General features: G+C 43.2%; 1 protein-coding gene across 1 annotated transcript in view; it reads right to left on the bottom strand.

Moving 5' to 3' along the window:
- The window catches only part of WWC1 (WW and C2 domain containing 1), a 139906-nt gene that overhangs the window by 69918 nt on the left and 42107 nt on the right, over window positions 1-27881 (bottom strand). Inside the window, exon 2 of the mRNA XM_077825047.1 lies at window positions 6167-6276. Within this exon, the coding sequence (XP_077681173.1) occupies window positions 6167-6276 (110 nt within the window). The remainder of the gene's footprint in view (window positions 1-6166; window positions 6277-27881) is intronic.

The following is a 27881-nucleotide window of genomic DNA, read 5'->3' as shown; positions in this document are numbered from 1 at the left end:
GGGAGGGATTTACACCTTCTCCAGGAACTAACATTCTGGACTTTGTAACCAACCTACAAAACACCCTCCGAACCTCTTTAGCCCTTGCTAAAGAAAACTTACAGGATGCTCAAAAAGAGCAAAAAGCCTGGTATGATAAACATGCCAGAGAGCGTTCCTTCAAAGTAGGAGACCAGGTCATGGTCTTAAGGGCGCTCCAGGCCCATAAAATGGAAGCATCGTGGGAAGGGCCATTCACGGTCCAGGAGCGCCTGGGAGCTGTTAATTATCTCATAGCATTCCCCACCTCCAACCGAAAGCCTAAGGTGTACCATATTAATTCTCTAAAGCCCTTTTATTCCAGAGAATTAAAGGTTTGTCAGTTTACAGCCCAGGGAGAAGATGATGCTGAGTGGCCTGAAGGTGTCTACTACGAAGGGAAATGTGCTGGTGGTGTGGAAGAGGTGAACCTCTCCATGACCCTTGGGCGTATGCAGCGACAGCAGATCCAGGAGCTGTGCACTAGCTACGCGCCAACGTTCTCAGCCACCCCAGGACTGACTGAACGGGCATACCACTCCATTGACACAGGTAATGCTCACCCAATTAGGGTCCAACCTTACCGGGTGTCTCCTCAAGCTAAAACTGCTATAGAACGGGAGATCCAGGATATGTTACAGATGGGTGTAATCCGCCCCTCTGAAAGTGCATGGGCATCTCCAGTGGTTCTAGTTCCCAAACCAGATGGGGAAATACGTTTTTGCGTGGACTACCGTAAGCTAAATGCTGTAACTCGCCCAGACAACTATCCAATGCCACGCACAGATGAACTGTTAGAGAAACTGGGACGGGCCCAGTTCATCTCTACCTTGGACTTAACAAAGGGGTACTGGCAGGTACCGCTAGATGAATCTGCCAAGGAAAGGTCAGCCTTCATCACACATCTCGGGCTGTATGAATTTAATGTACTCCCTTTCGGGCTGCGAAATGCACCCGCCACTTTCCAAAGACTTGTAGATGGTCTCCTAGCGGGATTAGGAGAATATGCAGTCGCCTACCTTGACGATGTGGCCATATTTTCGGATTCCTGGGCAGACCACCTGGAACATCTACAAAAAGTCCTTGAGCGCATAAGGGAGGCAGGACTAACTGTTAAGGCTAAGAAGTGTCAAATAGGCCTAAACAGAGTGACTTACCTTGGACACCAGGTGGGTCAAGGAACTATCAGCCCCCTACAGGCCAAAGTGGATGCTATCCAAAAGTGGCCTGTCCCAAAGTCAAAGAAACAGGTTCAATCCTTCTTAGGCGTGGCCGGTTATTACAGGCGATTTGTACCGCACTACAGCCAAATCGCTGCCCCACTGACAGACCTAACCAAAAAGAAACAGCCAAATGCTGTTCAGTGGACCGGAAAGTGTCAGAAGGCCTTTAACAAGCTTAAAGCGACACTCATGTCTGACCCTGTACTAAGGGCCCCAGACTTTGACAAACCGTTCCTAGTAACCACAGATGCATCCGAGCGTGGTGTGGGAGCAGTTTTAATGCAGAAAGGACCTGATCAAGAATTCCACCCTGTAGTGTTTCTCAGCAAAAAACTGTCTGAGAGGGAAAGCAACTGGTCAGTCACTGAAAAAGAATGTTATGCCATTGTCTACGCTCTGGAAAAGCTACGCCCATATGTTTGGGGACGGCGTTTCCACCTGCAGACCGACCATGCTGCACTAAAATGGCTTCACACCGTCAAAGAAACTAACAAAAAACTTCTTCGGTGGAGTTTAGCTCTCCAAGATTTTGATTTCGACATCCAACACATCTCAGGAGCTTCTAACAAAGTGGCTGATGCACTCTCCCGTGAAAGTTTCCCAGAGTCAACTGGTTAAAATCGTCCTTGAGATGTGGAAAATATTGTTAGTCTTTATGTACTTGGTAGTATATTTAGAGATGCATGTGTCTTATTAACTCTGTTTTTCCTAGAGCTCCAGGAAGAAATCCCAGCGAGTGTTTCACCCTAGCTGAGATTTGGGGGGCGTGTCATAAATATAAAGGGAAGGGTAAACCCCTTTGAAATCCCTCCTGGCCAGGGGAAAGCTCCTCTCACCTGTAAAGGGTTAAGAAGCTAAAGGTAACCTCGCTGGCACCTGACCAAAATGACCAATGAGGAGACAAGATACTTTCAAAAGCTGGGAGGAGGGAGAGAAACAAAGGGTCTGTGTCTGTCTGTATGCTGCTTTTGCCAGGGACAGAACAGGAATGGAGTCTTAGAACTTTTCGTAAGTAATCTAGCTAGGTATGTGTTAGATTATGATTTCTTTAAATGGCTGAGAAAAGAGTTGTGCTGAATAGAATAACTATTTCTGTCTGTGTATCTTTTTTGTAACTTAAGGTTTTGCCTAGAGGGGTTCTCTATGTTTTTGAATCTAATTACCCTGTAAGATATCTACCATCCTGATTTTACAGGGGGGATTTCTTTATTTCTATTTACTTCTATTTTCTATTAAAAGTCTTCTTGTAAAAAACTGAATGCTTTTTCATTGTTCTCAGATCCAAGGGTTTGGGTCTGTGGTCACCTATGCAAATTGGTGAGGCTTTTTATCCAACATTTCCCAGGAAAGGGGGGGTGCAAGTGTTGGGAGGATTGTTCATTGTTCTTAAGATCCAAGGGTCTGGGTCTGTAGTCACCTAGGCAAATTGGTGAGGCTTTTTACCAAACCTTGTCCAGGAAGTGGGGTGCAGGGTTTTGGGAAGTATTTGGGGGGAAAGACGCGTCCAAACAGCTCTTCCCCAGTAACCAGTATTAGTTTGGTGGTGGTAGCGGCCATTCCAAGGACCACGGGTGGAATACTTTGTACCTTGGGGAAGTTTTGACCTAAGCTGGTAAAGATAAGCTTAGGAGGTTTTTCATGCAGGTCCCCACATCTGTACCCTAGAGTTCAGAGTGGGGGAGGAACCTTGACAGGTGTACTGCTTATAATTAGACTGAAATTTTTAAACCTGCTACCACACTGAAAATTCCTTCCCCTACAGGACAAAATGAAATAGTCCCTGGGGAGCGGGTATCACTTTGGTCTCTTCTCCAAATGATTCTGTAAGCAACCAACACAAGATGTGTCTGTTGATCAGCCACAGAAAGCTGACTATGGTTTTATCTATTATGGTTATGAATAGAGCTGGTTTGGAAAATGGGGGTAGTGATTTTTCTCCCCTCCCCCCAATCAAAATTTGTTGATAAAGTTTCAAGCCAGTTCTAGTTCTGAGTAAGAAGATGCCACCAATATACCTGCAATATTCTTTAAACTGTCTGGTGCCAAGTATCTGTGGGGTTTGCCATCCATGAGAAACCAAAGCTTTTAAGAGTAACAGTGGTCATTCAGGCCTCAATCCTTCGATTAGATTTGCATGAGCAGAGCTGCACTGAGTTCAATGAGGCTATGCCAATGTGAATCAGACTGAAGTATCAGGAGCCCAATGCAGCTACAGAAAAGTATTGTCTACTTCAGGTTTATGGAGCAAGCAGAACAAGTATTTCCAACCAACTTCACTGAATGCCTTCTCTGCACTGAATAAAAATGGCCACCATACTAAGACACTATATACATTTCTTTATAGTGTCTTAAAGACTATGCAATTAGCAAGATTGGATGGTCAGTGGGAACATTTTTTGGAGTTTTCCCTGTCCGAAGAGTTTCTCTGATGAGTTCTTCTCTTAAGAGTCAGTGGTAAGAAATAGCTAGACAAAGCTGATTTGTATTCCTTCTAGAATCCTGCTGGGAAGATTAACACAGCAACTCCTCTTGCAGTTTAATGACAGAATTGCCTTCAATACCTCTGCCTCTAATATCCCTGTCCAAAGTATTTCTCTGAGCATCTGTTAGCTGTGACAAACTGAATGAGTCAAAGCAAGTTAGTCTATTCCACAAAGCAAGGCCTACTTTTCTCTATATATGCTAGAGTAAAGTGATTTCATTTTGGGGGGGCCAAATCTAATTATTCTTATTTCTTTGCAAGAGCTGTGCCTTTCAGGGGGCTGATTCTAATACAACTCAAAAACACGCTTACAATGACATTTCATATCAGCAGCCTTTGTAATATGTATCCAGTGTGACAAAGTTCCTGCTCTACCTTGGTGGGTCTTGCGCTTATTGGCGGATTTGCTCGCCTTGGAGCTTCACAGCAGCCCTCAGCTTGGCCGTTTTTCTGAATTCACAGTCCAGGTCGACTCCTTCTGTGTCTGACAAGGAGTTGGGAGGATTTGGGGGGAACCCGGACCCGCCCTCTACTCCGGGTTCCAGCCCAGGGCCCTTTGGAATGCAGCTGTGTAGAGTGCCTCCTGGAACAGCTGTGCAACAGCTGCAACTCCCTGGGCTACTTCCCCATGGCCTCCTCCCAACACCTTCTTTATCCTCACCCTAGGACCTTCTTCCTGGTGTCTGATAATGCTTGTACACCTCAGTCCTCCAACAGTCTGCGTTCTCACTCCCAGCTCCTCACACACACACCACAAACTGAAGTAAGCTCCTTTTTAAAACCCAGGTGCCCTGATTAGCCTTCCTTAGTTGATTCTAGCAGCTTCTTGATTGGCTGCAGGTGTTCCAATCAGCCTGTCTTAATTATCTCCAGAAGGTTCCTGATTTTTCTGGAACATTCCCTGTAACCTTACCCAGGGAAAAGGGACCTACTTAGCCTGGGGCTAATATATCTGCTTTCTATTACTTTCCTATAGCTATCTGGCCCGACCCTGTCATACCAGCTACTGTACTTTGAAATAAATATGCATGTTTGCACTCAATTTCTCTGAAAGCCGTCTAAGCTTCTTGTAATGCACAATACTTCAGGCCGATGGAGCAGCCTTACCAAGAGGGCATCCAGAGGCTTAGCCTCTTAGTGCTGAGAATGAAACTGCATGAAAACTACAAATATTAACAATCTCAAGATGGTGTACCATTTTATTACATTCCAAATCTACTTTACTAAAAGTTTTGCTTCTGAAGAGAGAGAATGAAGAACTGTATTAAGCAAACACCTCCCCCATACACTTACAGAACCTCTAGAAGTATTTAGAGACAATGGGTGAAATTCAGCCTTGTGCAGAGGTCAGCACAAGGTCTTTGCACTATATAAGTGCTTTGAGCTGACCCTCTGCATGGAGGTGAATTTCACCCAGAGAGTGGACTCCCGTCCTCAGCACCCAGGTCCTTTAGGAACTTGGTCTTTTCATCAGCTGGGGAGCGATAACCCATTTGTAGCAGATAGAGGCTGATGAACTGCAGAGGCCCAATTCTCCCCTTCACACTATGAATGCAACTCCCAAGGCAGGGGCAGGCAAACTTTTTGGCCTGAGGGTCACATCAGGTTTCCAAAATTGTATGGCGGGCCGGTTAGGGGAGGCTGTGTCTTCCCAAACAGCCAGGCATGGCCCAGCCCCCGCCTCCTAGCCGACTCCCCCCCACCTGCGCTTCTCACCCCGACGGCTCCCCCGGGACTCCTGCCCCATCCAACCCACCCTGTCCCCTGATGGCCCCCCCGGGACTCCTACCCCATCCACCACCCCCGGACACCCCACCCCTGACTGTCCCCCGCCACCCAATCCAACCCCCCACCTCCTTCCTGACTGCCCCCCTCCCAGGATCCCTGCCGCATTCACACCCCTGCCCCCTGACTACCCCCCCCCAACTCTCCTACCCTCTATCCAACCCTCCCCCCCCCGCCCCCTTAAGACACTGCCTGGAGCACCAGTGGCTGGCAGCGCTACAGCTGTGCCGCCCAGTGCACCAGGTCAGGCCGCGGCTCTGCATCTGCGCTGCCTGGCCGCCCACAGCATTGCGCCGGCAGTGTGGCTCGCTGAGGCTGCAGGGGAGGGAGGACAGCGGGGGAGGGGCTGGGGCTAGCCTCCCAAGCCAGGAACTCAGGGCCGGGCAGGAGGGTCCCGCAGGCCAGATGTGGCCCATGGGCCGTAATTTGCCCACCTCTGTCCTAAGGAGATATTTGCATCCTGCAAGAGGGAGAATCCAGCTCCTGGAGATTTAGGTCTTCTGGGTGGAGTCAAGGTGCAGGGAGTGGTCTATTTGTGGTGATCATGTTGTTTGGCCATTGGAGCTTATTTCTAATATGCTATGATAATGTATGCATAATGAATCGGTAAATAAGTGGACTATACACAATAATATATTGCAAAACATATATCACTTACTGCTATTGTGGTCTACGTAATAAACTCCAACTTGAGGGTCATAAGCTTCTTCCCATCCTAATGGCAATTCATCACTAATGCAGTCAGCAAAGGTTAGTGGTTTAGTATACCTGAAAGGCAAAACAAAATTGATTTTACACACAAAATTTCCAGCTAAGTGCTTTAAAAATATATTAGCCCTTCTTGAAAAGATTCAATGGGAAAATAATGGAAGCCTACATTTTAAAGGTTTCATTTTTTTAGTGATCGTACACAAGTTGTTCTTTCTGTCTAAATTAACAGCAAGATTAATTCACTTTCTGACAAAATTCCCAGCCCTAGTCTGGTTCAGCCAGTACTCATTCAACAGGAGAACATTAAGAACTTTGCCAGAAACAGTTCTGCTCCCATAATTGAAAGACTGAAGACTCTTTGCGGGCGAGTCATGCATTCAAAAAAAAATTGTAGACAAGTAGGAGCAAGATGAGAAATGTGAATTACAAAGTGTGAATAGTTAAAGCTGCATAATCAATAGTAAGGAGGTGAGGAATGTGGGACCATTTGCCATATGATGCCAGTCATTGCATGGCAATAAATTCTGTTTTATGAATGATATTAAATTAGATTAGTTTTACAAAAATGTGTAATACAACTAATTGATAAGTGAACTTCTTTTTATTCTTTTAAGCAGACAAATCTGAGGAACTGTCCAAGACTGAGATGTCAATAGAAATTTTGGAACAAATTGATAAATTGAACAGTAGTAAGTCACCAGGACCAGATGGTATTCACCCAAGAGTTCTGAAGAAACTCAAATATGAAACCGCAGAACTACTAACTGAGGTATGTAACCTATCACTTAAAATCAGCCTCTGTACCAGATGACTGGAGAATAGCTAATGTAACGCCAATTTTTTAAAAAGGCTCTAGAGGTGATACTAGCGATTACAGTATAGATATATACAATATCCCCACGATATGTTGGGAAAGAGTCAACATGGCTTTGTAAGGGGAAATCATGCCTCACCAATATATTAGACGTCTTTGAGGGTGTCAACAAACATGTGAACAAAGATGATCCAGTGGATATAGTGTACTTGGACTTTCAGAAAGCCTTTGACAAGGTCCCCATACCAAAGGCTCTTAAGCAAAGTAAGGAGTCATGGGATAAGAGGGAAAGTTCTCTCATGGATCAGTAGCTGGTTAAAATCTAACAGGAAACAAAGGACAGGAATAAAAGGTCAGTTTTCATAATGGAGAGAGATAAATAGCAGGGTCCCCCAAGGATATGTATTGGGGCCTGTGCTGTTCAAAAATGTTCACAAATGATCTGGAAAACAGGGTGAACAGTGAAGTGGCAAAATTTGCCAATGATACAAAATTATTCAAGATAGTTTAGTCCAAGGCAGACTGCAAAGAGTCACGAACAGAACTCACTAAACTGGGTGATTGAGCAACAAAATGGCAGATGAAATTCAGTGTCGATAAATGAAAAGTAATGCATGCTGGAAAACATAATCCCAACTATACATACAAAATGAAGGGGTCTAAATTAGCTGTTATCACTCAAGAAAGAGATCTGAGAGTCATCGTGGGTAGTTTTTTGAAAACATCTGCTCAATGTGCAGCAGCAGTACAAAAAGAAATAATGTTAGGAACCATCAGGAAAGAGACAGACAATTTAAATTCATGGTACACCCACATCTTGAGTACTGAGCGCAGTTCTGGTCACCCTATCTCAAAAAAGATACATTAGAACTGGAAAAAGTAGAGAGAAGGGCAACAAAAATTATTAGGGGTATGAAACAGGTACCAGATGAGGAGAGATTAAAAAGACTGGGACTGTTCAGTTTAAAAAACAGACAGTTAAGGAGGAATATGACAGAGGTCTATAAAATCATGAATGGTATGGAGAAAGTGAACAGGGAAGTGTTATTTATCCCTTCACATAACACAAGAACTGGGGGGTCACCCAATGACAATAATAGGCAGCAAGTTTAAAACAAACGCAAGGCAGTATTTTTTCACACAACGCATAGTCAACCTGTGGAACTCATTGCCATGGGATGTTGAGAAGGCCAAAAGTATAACTGGGTTCAAAAAAAGAATTAGAGAATTTAATGGAGGATAGGTCCATCCATGGTTATTAGCCTGGGTGATCTGGGACACAACTTTCTGTGATGGGTATCCCTAACTTCCAACTGCCAAAAGCTGGGATTGGACAACAGGGGATGGATCACTCAAAACTGCCCTGTTCTCTTCATTCCTTCTGAGGCACCTGACACTGGTCACTGTCAGAAGCAGGATACTGACGTAAATGGACTGCTGGTCTAGTCCAGTATGGCCATTCTAATGTACTTCAGTAAGAACTATTCTTATTAGCTTTTCTAGTAGAGTCTACCTGTGATCTATACTGAAGTACAGTTATGGTCAGAAAAGCAGCTATATAGAGAATACACCCAACATACCTACTCCCTGAAAACAGTAGTAGTAGAGTCAGTAGTAGTAGAGTCAGTTTTACTGAGTTTAGTCAGTGAAGTCATTTGTACTGCATTTTACACCTGTTGCTGTGCAGAGCTAGCAGGGAGAGTGAGCTGGATTCTAATCTGGCTCACACATTAACAGATATATTAACTATATTCCTATTACACAACTTTTACTACCGGTGTGAGACACGAGCCTGGATGAACCCAGCATGGCTTTCAGATCCACGGGCAAGTTTGCAAGGCTGGCTAGATAGGTAACATCTTTACTTGTAAACTGAGCAAATTTAATGTAGAGTCACTGGGGGACAGACAAGGAACGTCACTTCTCCCATCCCGGATATTTTTTCTTTTCAGAATAGAGGAGCACTTTAGAACAAATGGGCATTTTTATGTGCCTGGTAAAACCAACATTTAAAATATGTTTGACAAGGAAAAAAATACAGTTGGTCACTGTCTAGGTCTCACAGGTTTCCAGATCCCGAACCTTGATCTCATATAAAAGCTATGTAAGACAACAAGAAGGTCTCTAAGCCTAATCTCTGTTGCATTTTAGTTTAACCTTATTAGATGTGTTCCCTTGAAGCAGTCAGTCTGCTATAGCAAATTGTTAAATATGTACTCCTAGCAAAACTCAAAGCATGCAAATAGATTTCAAGTATTCACATCAGTAAAGGATTGCTATAAATCACCACGTAAACAGCTGTCAAATTCTATTACAAATATTTTAAAACAAAGAAATATGTCCAAAGCAACTTCATGATATTATCAATATGAAATTTTATTCTCCTAACCTTGGCTGCAATGTTGTACCTTTGGGTCAAGTTATTTTATTTCTGAAACTTACATGTTCACCCAGAAGATTTTATGGTGTTTCAGCAGTCCATCAGCTATGACTATGGAGTTATAACCTCACCACGTTATAACTCCATAGTCATAGCTAGCACATCAGTATAATTTCCTATCCACAAAGCAAGGGAGGATAGAAATGGAATATTCTTTCCAAAATAAACTGGCTCCCATGTATAATTATATTCAACTGGACTTCAGAAATGTTTAGAGAAGTCATAAGACACGGCAGAGGAGACAAAAAACTGGCAAAACTAAGGCCCATTGAGGAGGAAAAAGCACCAAATTCTGTGGCATGGTACCCTCCTCCACAAACAGGGAACCACTCTGCACCATCATTTGCCCTCTCCACTGCTATTCCACCTCCACTGCAGCTCACTGTACTTGCCATCCTTCTCCAGGCTGCAGAACTTCCATTACTGGGAGGGATCTAAGCCAATGGGTTAAACCATCTGGAGATATGGTTCTCACAGGAACTATGCTACTAAGGCCTGGAGGAAGTTGAGAGCCAGCATGGAAATAAGGCCTGCACATAGATGGCTCCGGCCTTCAGGGATCTTGGGTGAGATTTTGGCAACAAACCCCATTACTTCTGCCCAAAAAGACACCCCCAAATGAGAGAATGTAAAGGACGTTTCCCTGTTTCCTAGGCAGAAACAGCACATGCAGGGGAATACATGGCCCTATGAAACATTTAAAACACAAAGGTTTCAGACTATCTCCATTCAGTCACTGAGTTGAGCCTCCAGCAGCTATTCAGAATAAATTCTAGAATTTTTTTCGTGCTTTATTGGTTTCCGCAATAAACTTTGCAATGTTTAACAAATAAGCCTTTACCAACCTGCCAGATAAACCAAAAGAGATCAGTTTAATTAAAAAAAAAAATCAGAAACATTTTGCTGAAACAAAACTATTGTATTCCTTTAAAATAACCTGTTTGATTGCTGTAATGTTTCTATACAACAGTTTTCCTCTTCATTTCATTATGTGTTTTGCTTTACAGTGTTACACTACTCTGCACTTCATGGGTCATTTGCTTTGTGAATGTTTTCTTTTCCCAGCACAGATCCCATCTTGCATTCCTTGGGCACCAAAAATTCAGATTAGATTTGGGTATTAGATTTGAATATAAATTATTCATTAAATGAGTAACAAAATTTAATACATGTATGTACCGGGGCTTAGCTATGGGTGAGTCTGGTAGGCCCACGCACTTGGCATTGCCCATCCCCGCACCAGCTCTGCTCCCGTCCCAGCATTAGCCCCACCCAGATCTGGAGGATGCTGCACACCGGATGCACGCACCCCACTCCCCAGCATGTCCAGAGGGAGAGGGACAGCAGTGGCATAGCAGTGAAGTGCCTGATGCGCATACCATGCACTCCGCAGCAGGAGGAGAGTGGCCAGCCGGCCCGCCCAGCAGCGACTATTATCAAAAACGTAGGCCTGCCACCTCGGGGAACCGGGCCTGGCTTGTGGCGGTGCGATGGGGATAGGTGCTGGGAGCCATGCACACTGGAGAGTAGAATCTCCTCCCAGAGATGGGTGCACGTGTGGGGCCCCCGGGAGCCCCTGGATAGAGCATCCATTGTCCCCCACAAGGCTGGCTGGACTAGAGGGGGTGGACACAGGCAGGCCCCCCGATCATTCCTACTCTCCCTCCTCCTGCCCTCCACCATTGCCCGCCCACCTGAAGTCGGGGCCCACCCAAACGTCTCATTCTAGCTTTGCCACTGATATGTACAGAAGTTCACCCCAACTAACATCAGGAGATTTAAGTAAAATTCCTTAGAACTCACTCAAGGCCCAAGATTCCATTTAAGCCCTGAACATTGGGCCATCTACAGTTCCTTAAAATGGGATGAGTTTAGTGTAGTTACAGTCATTTTACAGCTTACTTTTTTCATGTTTGTATCAGGCGGCAATTGTTTTAAAGCACCATATACACATGCTGAATGTTATAAAAAAGATACTAATATTTGCATTCTTCTCCACCCAATTAAACCAACTAGGCCAGAGACATTTAAGAAGGCAAAAATAGGTCCTGATTAACAATTAATCAAAATCAGTTATCTAAAACCAAGTACGGTATCTTAAAATAGGTGGAAAGGACCCCTCTGCTCCAAGCATGCTGGCAATCTCTGTGTAAGCTAAAGTGATATCTTTCATTTTTAATTCTTACAACTGCATTTGCTTCTACTAAATTCCAAAAAGTTAAAGTGAAAATGTCATTAGCTATAAAAAGCAGCAACATTAAATATTTTGACTTTATTTCACAAGAAAATGTCTAATTCTCTCTCCAGTGACTCTGGGCCTTACATGCCCAGGGATATATGTGAGGTCAGTGTAGCCACTTCACACCAGCTATGCTATGCCGGCACAGAGGGACACACAGGTGCAGAGCAGTTCCCAGCCCAGTGCAGAGCTAGTTCCAACAGCTGTGCACTGTCTCTGAAAACTCTTTGGCCCAAGGGCCCCTGCGAGGTGAACTGGAGGGAGCATGACCACACCCTGACAGTTACCTCCTGTTGCAAATACAACACAGGTTATTATTGTAGGAGGTCCAAATTAGAGCATCCCCAGAGAAGCTTTAGCCTTGCCTTGGCTCTCAGCAGCAGACAATACTGAGAGGTCCAACCGGCGTTCCCTCTCTCCCAACACAGGCATTAATCTGGCCCCAAAGACCCAGTCTTGCAGCCCTCACTAGGGCAAAATTCCCATTGAATACAAAGATGTTGTTAATCAAAATACAGACTTCTAATAATGAAGGGTTTAATCTGAACAGGATTAATATGATGAAAGGGGACAATGTGACAATGGAAATGTACATATACTACCCTGTGAACCCCACTTTAGATATACAAAAGCATTTGTCAGGGTCCTCCAGTTCCAGTCCTCAATATGAACATCACATTTTATTTAAATATTTATGGTTTAATTATTAACCCAGGAAAAATCATCTCAACAGAAGCTAGTACTCTCTCTTCTCAAATAGAAACCCTGTAAAATAATTGTAAAAGTATTTAATTCACCTTTTAGAAAGATATATAATAATGAGAAATAAACAGAGACTATTCCCCACCCTCACCCTCTTCTTGGCTCAGCATCCCCCCTTTACAGCCCCACCTGTGCAGAACAGGTATGAAGAATTCCCCGTGAAAGAAGAAGTCAGCATGGTCTGTTGGCTCCTCCCTCTCTTCTCATAGGTTTAGGGCTCTTTGCATCCCCTCCAATCCCTTGGTCCACAAACCAGAGACTAGCAAGATGGCAGGATCCTAAAAGTCACATTTTAAAACATAAGCTACAAGCTTAATTATTCTTCTCATTCAAGCTTAAACAAGAAATTGCGTTGGCCTTTCCTTATTGCCTTGGGTAATTCACATGCATGCTTGCCATAATTCAGATTGCACAACAAGTCTCAGAATGGCACTCCTTTACCTCCAGGCTTTGAGAGAGCATTCACACTGTTACTAAGCAGACACCGTTCCCCTTTTAAATAGGGACAATCCAGGTAGGCATTCCTTTAAAAGAATGATGCTCTAGGAGGCTGCACTCCTATTCCTTTCTATCAAGAATTTAAAAGTTTCCCTGGATTTATTTATGGCTGAAATAATAAGTTTAAAAGGTGACCCATTTCCTAAATTGTTCACTGCATGCTTATTTTCTGGTAATTTACCCCATAATGGCTGAATATGAAAGCCTCTAGTGGATGGGCTCCCATCTCCATACAGGTTTGGGAAACGTGGAAGAATGACATTACTGGATGCTTTATTAGGGCCATTGTGTATTATTATATTTCTTTGTTCCTCCTGGGTGGGTGGTTTTTCTCTGCTCAATCCAAACCAAGGCAAAAGAAGCTTTTTCACCACTGGAAGTTGATTCATTATGGATGATAAGCAGAACACTCGCTTAGTGACAATTCAGAACCTGGAGGAAGTCAAATCGTTCTATCAATAAACCTCAATTATTTGTGAAAACTACGTTTAGCACTCACAAAAAAGAGTCACTCAGCAACCTCAAAATAGTCTTTCCAGTGGTTTACTTGATTAGTAATACAGGCTTAATCTAACAAATAGGTTTAAAAGCAATGATTATTTAGCAACTTGTTTACATCATGCAGATCAAGCTCAAAATCTATACATGATCTTACAATATTCATACACTGTTCTAGAGACCTGCATGCACTATTTTCCATTGAACATAAGGATGTGTTTAATTAGAAGAAGCTTGAAAACCTGACTCCCTGTCTCTTGTTCCAATGTCTGCCATTGTCTTCTTATATTACTTTAGGCAAGTGACCTGAATTTCTAACCCTCAGTTTCTCTATCTATGAAATGGGCATACTTCTAAATGCTGTACCGACCACACAAGGGTGCTACCAGGCTAAATTAATGCTTGTAAAGTGCTTTAGATTCTCCAGTGGAATGTGTCCTGCAGGTGCAAAGTATATCTTACAAATTAAATTTCTACTATGCATCTTCGAGGGGCCTCAGAAGCAAAATTCTGAATTGTACTCCTCTAAACTTCAGGGTATGATTGGATCTGAGGTTTTGGGTCAACCTATTTTTTAAAAACAGGAGCAAGCTACAGTTCATACCTTTCCCAGGGTCCAGGATGTTTGGACTGGAGATTTTGTTCAGGTCTGAGTCTAACAAACAGGTGGGGTCCCACAAGGATCTGTTCTGGGTCCAGTTCTGTTCAATATTTTCATGAATGATTTAGATAATGACATAGAGAGTACACTTATAAAGTTTGTGGACAATACCAAGCTGGGAGGGGTTGCAAATGCTTTGGAGGATAGGATTAAAATTCAAAAATTTTCTGGACAAACTGGAGAAATGGCCTGAAGTAAACAGGATGAAATTCAATAAGGACAATTGCAAAGTACTCCACTTAGGAAGAAACAATCAATTGCACACATATAACATGGGAAATGACTGCCTAGGAAGGAGTACTGTGGAAAGGAATCTAGGGATCATTGTGGATCACAAGCTAAATATGATTCAACAGTGTAACACTGTTGCAAAAAAAGCAAACATCATTCTGGGATGTATTAGCAGCAGTGTTGTAAGCAAGACATGAGAAGTAATTCTTCCACTCTACTCCACACTGAGTGGGCCTCAGTTGGAATATTGTTTCCAGTTCTGGGCACCACATTTCAGGAAAGATGTGGACAAATTGGAGAAAGTCCAGAGAAGAGCAACAAAAATGATTAAAGGTCTAGAAAATATGACCTATGAGAGAAGATTGAAAAAAATTGGTTTAGTATGGAGAAGACAGGACCAAGAGGGGACATGGTAACAGTTTTCAAATACATAAAAGGTTGTTACAAGGAGGAGGGAGAAATATTGTTCTCCTTAACCTCTGAGGATAGGTCAAGAAGCAATGGGCTAAATTGCAGCAAGGGCGGTTTACGTTGGACATCAGGAAAAACTTCCTAACTGTCAGGGTAGTTAAGCACTGGAATAAATTGCCTAGGGAGGTTGTGGAACCACCATCATTGGAGATTTTTAAGAGCAAGTGAGACAGTTGTCAGGGATGGTCTAGATAATACTTGGTCCTGCCATGTGTGCAGGGGATTGGACAAGACGACCTCTCGATGTCCATTCCAGTCCTACAATTCTGTGATTAATACAGACATTTGAAAATAGGTGTAAACAGATGTTTGAGATGAGACAATATGACCAATAGTAAAATAGCATATCTACAATGCTGGGAAGTCCAATATGAAGAAGATACAAAACATTCCTGTTTTTATATTAAAGATAGTGGATGTGATTCATGCCTTGACTTCTGACCTGGGAACCCAGGCTCAAGTCCCCCAGCTGTGGAAAATCCATTTGCAGCAGTACAAGCCATTTACATCCCCAGATCTGCTGGGAGATCTGGAGATGCCCAGCACAGTCCACAAACTATGCAGGGTTAGAGCATCTGCAAGATGCATGGATTCAGGTAGCATCCACTTACAAGGCTCTTACATACATGTGACCAGAGAGTTTGAAGCTACTGTCCCTAGGCAAGGTGTAAAAGGTACCAACTGCCCTCTCCCGCACTCTATACCTGTTTTGGGGCAGGTGCCCCCAAGGGCGGGAATGCAAGTTGCCTCCTGTTCATCTGAGAGGTGTATCAAGATAAGGACGTATTTCTTATACTGAAGGGCATTATTATAGATTCAGACACAAGTATAGATACCTCAAGATGGTGAAGAGATGGAAATAGTCTAAAGCTGACAAAATAAACCTAGTTTTGTTTCAGGTACTACATCTGCCCGCTATTACTCCCCTTGCATATTTGTGACTTTAATGAAACTTAGGAGTTTCCTAATTTTCATCCGTTTTTCCTCTTCCCTGTTACTGTTTGAAAGGTGCAGAGGGGAGGGGGTATTATCTATATAGTGGAAACTGAACTTGACCGTATTTTGTATAGACAGATTCATGAAATAAACTAAATGTAAAAAAGGAAGGGAAAAAAATGTTCTCTCTTCCGTCAGATGTAGGGATATTTGCAGTTATTTTGTCGCTATAGCGTGATAGGCAAGCTTTCAGACAAGTGTAGTTTTAAGTTGATGGTGTCTCTCTCCTTAAGCACAGTCATTATGCAACAGGAATTTAATGAGGCATTTACAAGGTGAGGCTCTTTTCAGTTACCGACATGTCATTTTTGCACAATACTTGGACAGCTCATGTCAAGGTAAAATTGCAGAATTCTCCTTTTTGGAAACTTATTCTTTGATTTGAACACAGAGATCTCCGCTGACAGTTATTAGTAGTCTTAGATAGTCTCTGAAGCTCTCAGAATCAGAGTCAAACCTTGTTTGTCCTTATGTCTCATTATGTGAAACGTCCCTGTGGTAAACATTCCTACAGCAGGAACTATACTGAAGATTCCATTCCTTCCCACCCTACACACACATTCTTAAAGGACTCTACCAACTGACTCATGTAAGTGTTATTCCACTGGGAAGGTGGGCTCTGACCTTCCCACCTGTCCATCTACCTTTTATACTGTTAGTGTATATATTACTATAAGTTTCTCTCTAAAGAAATTCCACCTGCAAAACAAACTAAGGTTTGAAGCCAGGCTTCTGGCTTCCAAGCATAGACCCAGAAGCATCTGAGGAAGTTAGTAACACTTAGATTTTTGTGTGTAGCAAATTAGTATTTCTATTATAGGCCCAGTTCTATCTGTGGGAGATAGCGCTACAAGATTAGGTCCTTACTCCAGGCAGCGTCTGCATGACAAATGAAATTACACTCATGAGGTTACTTTGGTCAATACTTTCCCCCTGTTCTGTGATTAAGACTGAACAAGCATACTGCCATGCATTCATGGATGCTCCTTTGAGATAGACCTTTAACATCTCATCCACTACTCCTCAGACCCTCCTTTAGTTTCCCTGTGCCCCTACAAGTTCACAGTCAGATATTAAGCTCACTCCATACACTGCGCATAAACCAGCACCATCAAAAATGCGCTACCTTCTGAGAGATTGTATGTGGCTGGAAGGAAGAGGCACTTCTCAGGCAACAAACACTTCACAGTTTCTTCCAGACTTACAGTGAGGGGTTTGCTTACTGGTGAAATAGCTGTATAAACTGGGGAAGCTTAGCAAGTCTTGTTTTCTCCTGTCCAAATCACTGATACATTAGGATGCCTTCTCAGATTTTCAGTTACCTAAGGGTCAATAACATAGATCCAAGTAATGGATGCAACTAAGTGTTCCTAACATATCCCACTATGACATGGCATATGTATAGCATTTCTCATCTTGAAAGAGCTGAATACGCACCAATTTAATAGAACACAATACCACTGTGAGAAGGGAAACTGAGACAGAGGCTAATATCAGGTTTTACTGTGGATCCAATTCATTCCAGCTCCAGGACAGCAGAAAGCAGTGTGTGCCTCCTCTGTACGTGGGCTGGTATGGTCCCAGTGTGAGCCCTATCGGTCTCACAACTGCCATAAAACAGTCAAAGTGTAGAAATAGTCCTCTCACGCCTCTTCCACATCCCAGGAACACTTGCCACACCAGAAATATGCAGATGCAGAGTTGCCAGCTGTTCCCCAGACAACGAGGTCCAGCCTGAAGAGCAGTGACGGATTAGCCACTGGGCCAACGGGGACCCATGCCCAAAAAATGCCTGTACCCTGACCCGCTCTGCCCGCCTGCCCAGCGGTCCTGCCAGGGAGCTGGGTCAGGGTGTGAGGGCTTGCTCTGTTCCGCCTGTTCACCTGGCGCTCCTGCCAGGGAGCGTGGGAAGCCCCCACGCCCCAACCCCGCTCCCTGGAAGGAGTGCCGGGCAGAGGGGCAGGGTGGAGTGAGCCCCCATGCCCCAACCCCATTTCCCCAGCAGGAGTGTTGGAGTGGAGCGGTGGAGGCATTTGCTCTGGCCCATGGCCCCATAAACCCCTAATCTGCCTCTGCTCAAGAGATGCCTTACCAAAGTTGTGCTGCCAGCTTTGTCCTAGGGTAGCCAGTGTAAATTGCCCAGGGAGCACTGGTGAATCAGTCCCTGTGTATTCACTCTGGCAGGCTAACTTTGGTGACTTAAGATCTGCAGGCCAAGCCATGCCCTGGGTTATACTCACACAACCCTACTGTCACCATACTATTGGCTCAGTGACACCTGTGCAACTCCACTAGTCTTCAGTGTATGTGAGTAAGTGTAACCAACTGGAACTTGATAACAATCCTTATTGATGCAGAAAAAAAGAAAGAGAATCCTGCTCACTCTTAGCTATGTTGGATCTACAAAGATAACAGATGTAAAAAGAATTTTACTGGTGGCAATTTACGAAAAAGTAAATGACTGAGCTGTCTCAGATTTTAAGTTGAATTAAAAAGGAAAAGGGTATTTACTGAAACTGATCAGATGTGATAAGGAAGATGCTGAAGGTTTGCCTAGATGAAGGGACTTTGAGGTTAGGGGTTCACTGATCCTGACCTCTCTTTTCCTAGTTTAGACAAACCCTCAATGACTCACCCTGCAAGGCGCTGAGCATTCTCAACTCCCCTGTAATCCGTGGAAGTAGCATCTCCTGCATGGTGCTTAGCACCATGCCAGATGAGACCCTGATAGAAGTGAACATGGAACCCCATTATGCCATTTTTATAGTCACTTCTCAGAGCAGAACCACAATTTATAGGACTTGTCCAAAGTCACATCTCAACCAAATGTTTTATACGTAGTCTTGTTAACAAATTTAAACTCTAGAGATCCCGTGCTCCAGTACTGCACTCAGACAGTGCATAATGCACTTTTTAAAATGAAAGTTTCTCAGTTAAGAAAGTTGTACATTTGAAAGAGCTTCTATTCAGAGACTGATCTGGCTGGAGAGAAGTACATTTTGCCATGTCTTAATCCTCAGATTTCTACTCACTTGAAAGAAGTTTCACATTTAGTCAGGCTCATGCTACAGAATAATGCTGTCCTTATGCAAGAGACAGTTAAGACTAAGGGTATAATTAAAACAGAAAGGTAAAGTGTAGCCATCCAATGTAGCTCTATCGGGTGTTCCAAACGAAGGCCCAATCCTGCTAGCTATTCCATGTGGGTGACTCTGGAGGTTGGCTTTAATGAGACTAGATCATATTGCATCATCAGGAGAGAGATTACCTAAAAGCACCCAAGTGATGTAGGAGCAGGTCTCATTGAATTTCATGTCTTAACTTTGAAGTCAGTGGTACTTACGATCCAAAGTCACTTGGCTATTTTTGAAAATTAAAGACAAGTTAATGACAACACTCCTATTGATTTCAATGGGGGCAGGATTTCACCACAGGTATGTAGGGCCCAATCCTGCAGTGAGCCAAGCACCCTCAAGTCAGGCTTTGAGGGTACTTATCAACTAAGTGTTGGGTCCTAAGTCAAATTTAAAGGGATACTTTCAACTAAAGAGATACATGTTTTAAACCCACATTTGTTACCATCATCTTGGAATTCTTAAATGGGAAGGTGTTTTGTTTGTTTAAGTCTCCTTTGTCACTATTATACCCTTTTATGTGTGTTTCTTCCTCTAGAAAATGGAAATCTATGAAGGTAGTTACACTTCTATTTATAGTCCTGTTCACATGCAGGTCCTCAGTACCACAGAGTTTGGATTTTCAACATCAAGGGAATGATTCTCTTTAAAAAAACTGTTGTCATACGTGTGTTTTTAAATTGAGTAACGTCTATTGATTTTAGGGTTATTAAAAATCTTGTACTCACAAAATATATTTTTGGGCTAGCTTTAGAAAGGAGTGTTCTTTTTAGAGAAACAAAAACAATTAAATTACTCAGGTATTTCAACTGTTTTTGTACCGTTTGTCCTAAAACCAAATAATTGGAAATGGTAGTCAGCCAGAGTCAAATGACAACCCAAAGCACTGAGTACATGTGATACATAAATCACATACATATTTTTATTTATCATTGCAGAGCACTAGTAATGAAAACCACCAAAAGTCAGTCAACCACAACAAAAATTTAGACATTACTTTTACCATTCTCTTTTGCTAACTTGCTGGAATCATCTTCATAATGAAAGCACCACTGCAAATAGAACAGTCTATCTTTGATTAAGGGAGCATAGCAGAATTTCACTACATCACTAATAACCAATGTATCATTCCAGTTTTCTAAGGAGAGTTCTCAGAAAAGCCTATCTGCAAAGATTTTTTTTATTTTTTTTTTACAAAAAGGACTAATTTTGTTTGTAAGAAGAACTAAACTGATTCACTGGAAAGGTTAAAGACCTTACTCTGAATGTTTTTATTTGTTTTTGGTCTTGAGGGTGCTGAGGATACTCTTCTAGCAGGCCAGAGACATCCCATAAGAAGATTGAAATGCCTTAAGTGACCCTGAGGAGACAAGATGGATGCAGAAATATCTTTTATTGGACCAACTGCTGTTGATGAGAGAGAGAAGCTTTTGAGAAACATACTTCTTCAGGTCTGGGAAAGGTACTCCCAGCCTCACAGCAAAATGCAAGGTGGAACAGATTGTTTAGCATAAGTAGTTAGCACATATTGTAAGGGACCATTCAATCCAGGGTGGCCTGTTAACACCTCTGCAGTCATAGGGGGGAAAAGAGAAGGTTAGTGGGTTACAGCTTGTTATAATAAGCTATAAATCCAGTGTCATAAATTAAGGGACCTTGGACTCAGAGGTGGGAGACATTTAGAAACAGGGAGAGCATAGGTACAGCATAATAGCATTGTGGGTTTGAAAATACCAGGAGATGGGCAATCAGCTGAGAAACCAGACAGCACAGCACTACCCACATTCTGCATGGAAGATTCACCTTACTGAGGGCTTGTCTGCATTTACATTTTATAGCGCTCTAACTCGCTGGCTCAGGGGTGTGAAAAATCACCCCGCTGTGTACAGCAAGTCTGAGAGCTTTAAAGCGCTAGTGTAGACAGGCTCTGAGCACTGGGAGCCATGCTCCCAGGACTTGGAGCTAATCTCCTCATGGAGGTGGATTACCAGGAGCACTGGGAGAGCTCTCTCTCAGCGCTCGCACCCGACCACACTCGCACTTCAAAGCGCTGCCGTGGGAGCGTTCCCGCGACAGCGCTTTGAAGTTCCCAGTGTAGCCACGCCCCAAGTGTCCAAATCCTCTGTAGAGCACCTCGTAGGGCCTCTTGGAAATCCTTTTGCACATGAATTACCTAAGGTCACATGAGATGTTTATAGGTGGGAATTAAACCCAGATTTCATAAGTCTCAGTCCAGTGCCTTAACCACATGGCCATTCCTTCCTTTCCCAGTGATGGGACAATAGTGTTGAAAAACAGAGGAATGAGACAGTAAGCTCCCCTGCAGAGGCTGCAGGCACAACTTGGATCTGGGGCCTGCTTGTTCTCACCTCCTGGTATCAGACAAGGACAGGAGGAGGAGGCAGCAGAACAGTAGGGGGAGAGAGTCTGACAAGAGCTAGTCAGGAGAGGAGCCAGAAAGGAACCACCTCTACCTTTCCTTCTCTTGGAGCTGTTCATGAAGATACACCAAGCAGTTTAGCCAACAATGCTGCAAGTAACATGGCAAGGGAACATCACCTCTTCCTAACTAATCAGCTCCAAATAGATATTGAAAACGTAACTCATCAGGAGCCAAATATCAGAAAGACAGCCAAAAATTTATTAGAGAATGAATTTCAGTACTGCTCTAAGTCTAGTTTAACCAAGTCAGATACATGAAGACTTCCATTTCATGCTTAAGAAAAAGGCACACACAGAAAGATGTGCTAGAGATCTTAAGCTTTTTTAATAGTGTCCATTGGTGTAGTATCCAAACAGTTCACAGGTTAATTACATCTATATGGCAAGGTCCATGGTAGACATCATGGAGTCTTCTACTCTTTTCCCTTTAGGAGATAGGTGTTCATATAAGCATTTGCATGTATTTTGTATACACAAATACAATTTTATGCACAACAGATTACTCTCTGCAACCCAGAGACTTTTGGAAGTTGACAGAGAACTGCAAGAATATCTCTGCTTTGTTCTGGCAGTTGAGATAAAAGAAATATGGACCAATAGCCAACATCTGATTGACATATGCTCAGGTTGTGCACACCTCCAAATGATCTGTCATGCACATCTCCAAATGATTTGTCGTGCCCAACACCATTTGGTGAGCTTGCCCATTAATGTTTTCACAACAGAAATCTAACCAAGCACACAGCACAGATCTAGCTCATACAGCACTCGGACACTGCTATTCCAGACCCATCCCAAGGTGTCTGGCCCTAAAGTGGCATGGCCATGATTTCCAATGCAACTCTGGCCCCCCAGTTAAGTTAGTTAGCGGTACTTGGGGGCAGAAGAAGAGGGCAGTGATCTCAAATGAAAGATAAGAGGTTTGGGATCAGTCCTAGGCATCCATTAACTGAGCAATGATTTATACAGAATTTATAAAGTTTATAAGAAGTTTAAGACTGTAATAAACCTACTTATATTTTATTGGACACAAAGGCACAGGAATATTTTCCCTCATTTTCTGGATTAACCTGCTCCATTGCCTTTCTCTGCTACTATAAACCATTAACTCTGGTCATCACCTACATTTGTCATTGACCGAGAAGCACTTTCAGTAACCCAGAGGGCACAAGTAACCTCACCCAGACAGTGCCTGACAAGAATGATATTCCAGTTAATTATAGCCTAACTCAGTGCTTCCAGACCACCAGAAGTCATTCCCAAGCATCTGCTGAGAAAACACCTACGTTCATCTCCTCTCTAGCTGCTTTACCTCTGCTTGAGAGAGAAAAGACATCAGTGTAACAGTTTCAGTTGGAGTGTCAAGACTAATTTTCTTGGCACACAAGATACGTGTCAGTTGTTTCACTGCTTTCCTTTCTCTTTCCTTAATTTCCTCTATAATCAGTCAGCCCCAACTTTGAAACAATTGTCTTCAATTGATACAGTTCATATCCTAAGTGGAATTGAACAATGAAATATTTTGGAAGCTGATGTTATAGGCTTTTAGGAGGCCCAGAATTACTTGTTCTGAAAAGCTTCTATTTTTTAGCATTTCTCACTTGGTAACCATGCTATTGAATTGTGCATAGTGAGCACAGGATATAATATGCTGTGGCAGAGACCAATCTTGTTAGCATATGAAAAAGGCTCCTGCATTGCAAGAGAATACACTTATATGTAATAGCTAATTTGGGATTTTTAGACTTAGTAAAAAAAAAAAATTTAAGTTAGTGCTATTCCTCATGTTCTAGTTCAGGAACTAGAAAGTTAAGAATTAAACATCTCCTTAATTTGTGAAAGATTTTAAGGCTCCATATACTTCTTAAATATTTATGCTTCAAAATGCTTTATAAGTAAGTAAGTTCCCCAGTGCAGAAGGACATACAGATAATCTCCTTGATTCAATATTGCAAGTTATGTTGATTTTTAACATTTCAGTGCTTTTTCTGTATGTTTCTAATTACCAAGGCAGCTAAAGTCAGTGGATTCATTTTTATTAATTCAGATAATATATAAACCGGCACACAGTCATGTGTAAACACTATTAGATCAGAGAGCCCTTCATTTCAAATTCAGAAAGTCTCTATATAGTCCATCCAGCTCCTCAGTTGTCAATCAAAAACCTCATTAGATATAAATCTGAAGGTAAATACATGTATAACAAGACTTCTGATTGACAGGCAGTTTGTTACACATGGCTGTAACATCACATCCATATACAATAAGGTTTTTGACTGAAGCTACAGAATAATGGAATTGTACCTCTATATATCAGAATAGTTTGCTAATAATACCCCCATAATGTATCAATTTGGCATTTATTTGAAAAACTCATTTACATTTTAAGATACTAAGTCATCTTTATAACCTTTTGGTTTCAGTACATCCTGCTGGTCCTTAAGGGTCATAGTTGAAGCCACACACACTGCTTGGTGTGATGTGTCTATGTACTGCACAGTCTGTGTAGCTCTCCAGTGCTGGTCCCTAAGGGTCATAGCCGAAGCCACACACACTGCTTGGTGTGATGTGTCTATGTACTGCACAGTCTGTGTAGCTCTCCAGTGCTGAGCATCCCTCCGATAACAATGGAGCTTCACACTTCTACATTTCACTTAAATCCTCTTTGACCCCCATGCCATGTGGCTCCTCTTATACCTTCAAAGAAATGAAGGGTGGGTTTATATTTGTAATCTTATTTAATGAATTCAGAATTGTTTTCTGAGTAGATCACATGATCTCACATAAAACCTTTTATGGTTAGATTTATTATCTACTGGTTAGAGTAGGAGACCCGCTGAGTTCTAGCTTTGCCAGTGAACTAGCTATACAGGGGCGGGCAAACTTTTTGGCCTGAGGGCCACATTAGTTTCCAAAATTGTATGGAGGGCCGGTTAGGGGAGACTGTGCCGCCCCAAACAGCCAGGCATGGCATGGCCCCCACCCCTTATCCAACCCCCACAATGGCCCCCCCGGGACTCCTGCCCCATACAATGCCCACTGTTCCCTGTCCCCTAACAGCCCCCTGGACCCCCTGCCCCATCCACCCCTCCCTGTCCCCTGACCGCCCCTGGACCCCCCACCCCTGACTGCTCCCTGCCACCCCATCCAACCCCCCCTCCTTCCTGACTGCCCCCCAGGACTCCTGCCCCCACTCAAACCCCCTGTTGCCCGCACTCTGACCGCCCCGACCCTTATCCACACTCCCGACCCCTGACCACCATCCCGAACCCCCCCTGCTCCCTGCCCCCTTACCACGCTGCCCGGAGCACCGGTGGCTGGTGGTGCTTCAGCCACGCCGCCCAGAGCACCAGGACAGGCAGCTGTGCCCCTGGCTGGAGCCAGCCATGCCACCGCACAGCACAGAGCCGATGGCACAGTGAGCTGATGCTGCAGGGGAGGAAGAACAGCAGGTGAGGGGCCGAGGGCTAGCCTCCCGGGCCAGGAGCTCAGGGGCTGGGCAGGAGGGTCCCGCAGGCCAGATGTGGGCCGTAGTTTGCCCACCTCTGAGCTATACGATGTCCTTGGGCAGGTTATTTAGTCTCCGTTCCTTAGTCTGCCAATCTGTAAAGTGGGTATAACAACTACTATTCATCACATAGATGGTAGGAGGCACACTATTTGTAAAGAGCCTTGACAATGTATAATGAAAGGCAATATTAAAGTACAAATAATTTTTATTTTCCTCGTCTCAAGCCTTAAAAAATAAATAAAAGTAATGCTGTTTATTCTTAGATTCATGGTGACAGTCTGGTCTAGACTGTATAGCACAGTTATCACAGCAAGTAGTTTGCTAAGACTATAGAAATCCTCTCTTTACAAGAGCAATTGTGACGTATATACACCTACACATTTATTATTCAGTTTTCTGCTCCAATCCTCAAGAACATCAGAGCAGTTAGTCGCTATAGTAACTTGATTTTCCTTCCGAGTGCCTTCTCAGAGTGGATAGAATTACCTTTGGAGACCAGAGGGGTGGCAGCAAAGAGACTCTTTTTGATGGTATCATTGCCAGGTCTTTCTTCACCCAGCCACCATAAACCTAAGACTACTAAGCCCTCTCTTGGATTCCAACTCCAACAGTTTAGGGAAGAGGAGATGAGAACAGAGTGCAAGCCCCATTACCAGTATCCACAGAAGCAACAGCCATGCATGTGGCCACACTGTGCCCTTAGTTACACCAACCCCAGTAGGATTGCAAGACCTTGCTACGATCGTTTGCTAAAACGTTAGCATGAGAATTACCTAATCCCATGTGTTTTAGGTGGCTGAGATAAGGTAAGAGTTCTTTAAATTTTTTCTAGGATGGGGTGCATATGTTAATAGCCACCCTACAGTGCAGTATTCTGCAGCATTTGTGATTAAGAGGGACATCCTTCTGATAAACCCTGAAACTGGAGACCCTAAGAACCATTTCCAGTAGCTGTCCAGGTGCAAGTTAAAGCTGCCTTTGCACTTTATGAAGAGACTATGGGTATGTCTACATAGCAAAGAAAAACCCACGGCTGGCCCAAGCCAGCAGACTCAGGCTTGCAGGGCTGTTTCATTGCTGTGTAGACTTCTGGACTTGAGCTGGAGCCAAGGCTCTGGGACTCTGCAAGCTCGGAGGATCCCAGAGCTTGGACTCCAGCCCAAGCCTGGAAGTCTACACAGCAATCAAACGGCCCCACAGCCTGAGCTCTGCAAGCCTGAGTCAGCAGGCACAGGTCAGCTGCGGGTGTCTAGTTGCTGCATAGACATACGCTAAGCGGTAACCCTCATTTCCAAGTCAATACTCTAATTTAAACAGATTAATATCCCATGCTGCCATTAGTCATGAGATGGCAGGTTCATTTACCTACGTGGTAACTGCCCCTCCAGGATCTAACTGGTTATTCTGTAAAGGGCTTTGAAGTACATACAGGCTGAGAGGAACTTATATAAAAAGAGACAGCAATGCCAACTTCTCCCACCCAGCTCCAGGATCAGATGAATTTTGGCTGGTGCCCATGGTAACTCTAAAGCAACTTCAGAGGTATTCCATACAAGAAATTACATCATAATAATTTGATTTTTATTAAACTAAATAATGTATATTAATTTTTTTATAGTGTGAGGCAGCAGAGTTGTCCGATGGGGTATAGCTTTCTAATCCAGTCTGTGCATGCATTGCAAGTGGGCAGCCTCTTTACCTATTCCGACCACAGCTTTTACCCAAGCTATTTCATAAAAAGGTATAACACTTGAGAATGTTCTTATAACATATGAACACTAGGAACAGCATTGTGAAATGTTAAGAATCCCTAAAATAGATAAATGCTTACAGACACAAACTGTGAGTCAGAAAGTTCTTTCCAGGCAAGCAGGGAGAATGCTATAGGAACAAAGGACTCAAATTACATGAAATTTACATTTCCTTATCTACACATTGGGGAATTTTACAGTCAAGATCTCAGTGGTTTTGCTTAGTGAAAAATGCTACACACAGCTTATCATATAACCATATAGGAAACTGAACGAGAGATCAAATGCACAAGATTTCGAAGACTTTAACTTGGACTTTGTTCTAAGCCTTGAGTATAGCCACTCCTGCTTCACATTCTCTCTGAATTTCTGGCTCCCTTAACACAGAACTTTGATGCTTGTGAATTTGTATGACATTACAGGCCTGACCCTGGTGTCACTAAGATGATGGACTGGGGGAGCAGGATCATGCCCTTTATCTACTTTAAGGCTGCAGTCACAGCTCTGGCAAATGCTGCAGCTCATTTTAAAACTTCTGTTTGAGTGAAACAAATCTAAGAATTATGTCTGTAGTCATGAACTGAGTATACACCAAAACCAGAATAAAAAAGTCATTACAAGTGATGCAAAGGAATGCAGACAGCAGTATTCCTCAGGACTGGTTTCCTTTATTACCACTGATGTTAACACTACACATTCCCCAGTCTCCTGAATATTGCAGAAAGGAGAGTTCTTCCTTTCTCCCTCCTGCAGCTTCCTTTCTTTGGGCCCTCCTCTACAGTGAGTAGTTCCACTGTCTTCCTCAACAGCTGTTCATATATTTCCCAAAGGAGTGGCGGAATGAAACTGACTTGATTCCTGACAGTTTCACTGGTTCCCCAAGAATTCCCAATATCAGGAAAAAAATTAACTATTTTTAAATTTCACTCTGCAGCTCCTTGGCAAAGCTATGAGCCATCTTTGCACAGACTCAAGAAGAGACCACAACTTGTGGGAGGTTCCTTTTACAACTAAATGAGCTTAATGTCTTTATAATTTTCTAATGCCTCATCTCACCATCCCTCACTATGGAGGTGAATGGAGAATTTTCAAGTCCTGCTCTATTATACAAAACTCATTGTCATGAATAGCAGAGCCAGAATCTATACAAAATCGTAGGAGAGATGGTCTCAAGTCACAACATAACCCTAAAATGTGGGTTCATGTCTATCAAT

The sequence above is a fragment of the Eretmochelys imbricata genome, chromosome 8, assembly GCF_965152235.1.
Source record: "Eretmochelys imbricata isolate rEreImb1 chromosome 8, rEreImb1.hap1, whole genome shotgun sequence".
In the NCBI taxonomy this organism is placed as follows: Eukaryota; Metazoa; Chordata; order Testudines; family Cheloniidae; genus Eretmochelys; species Eretmochelys imbricata.
The sequence above is the reverse complement of the archived record's forward strand: the minus strand, read 5'-3'. Positions and strand labels throughout refer to the sequence as shown.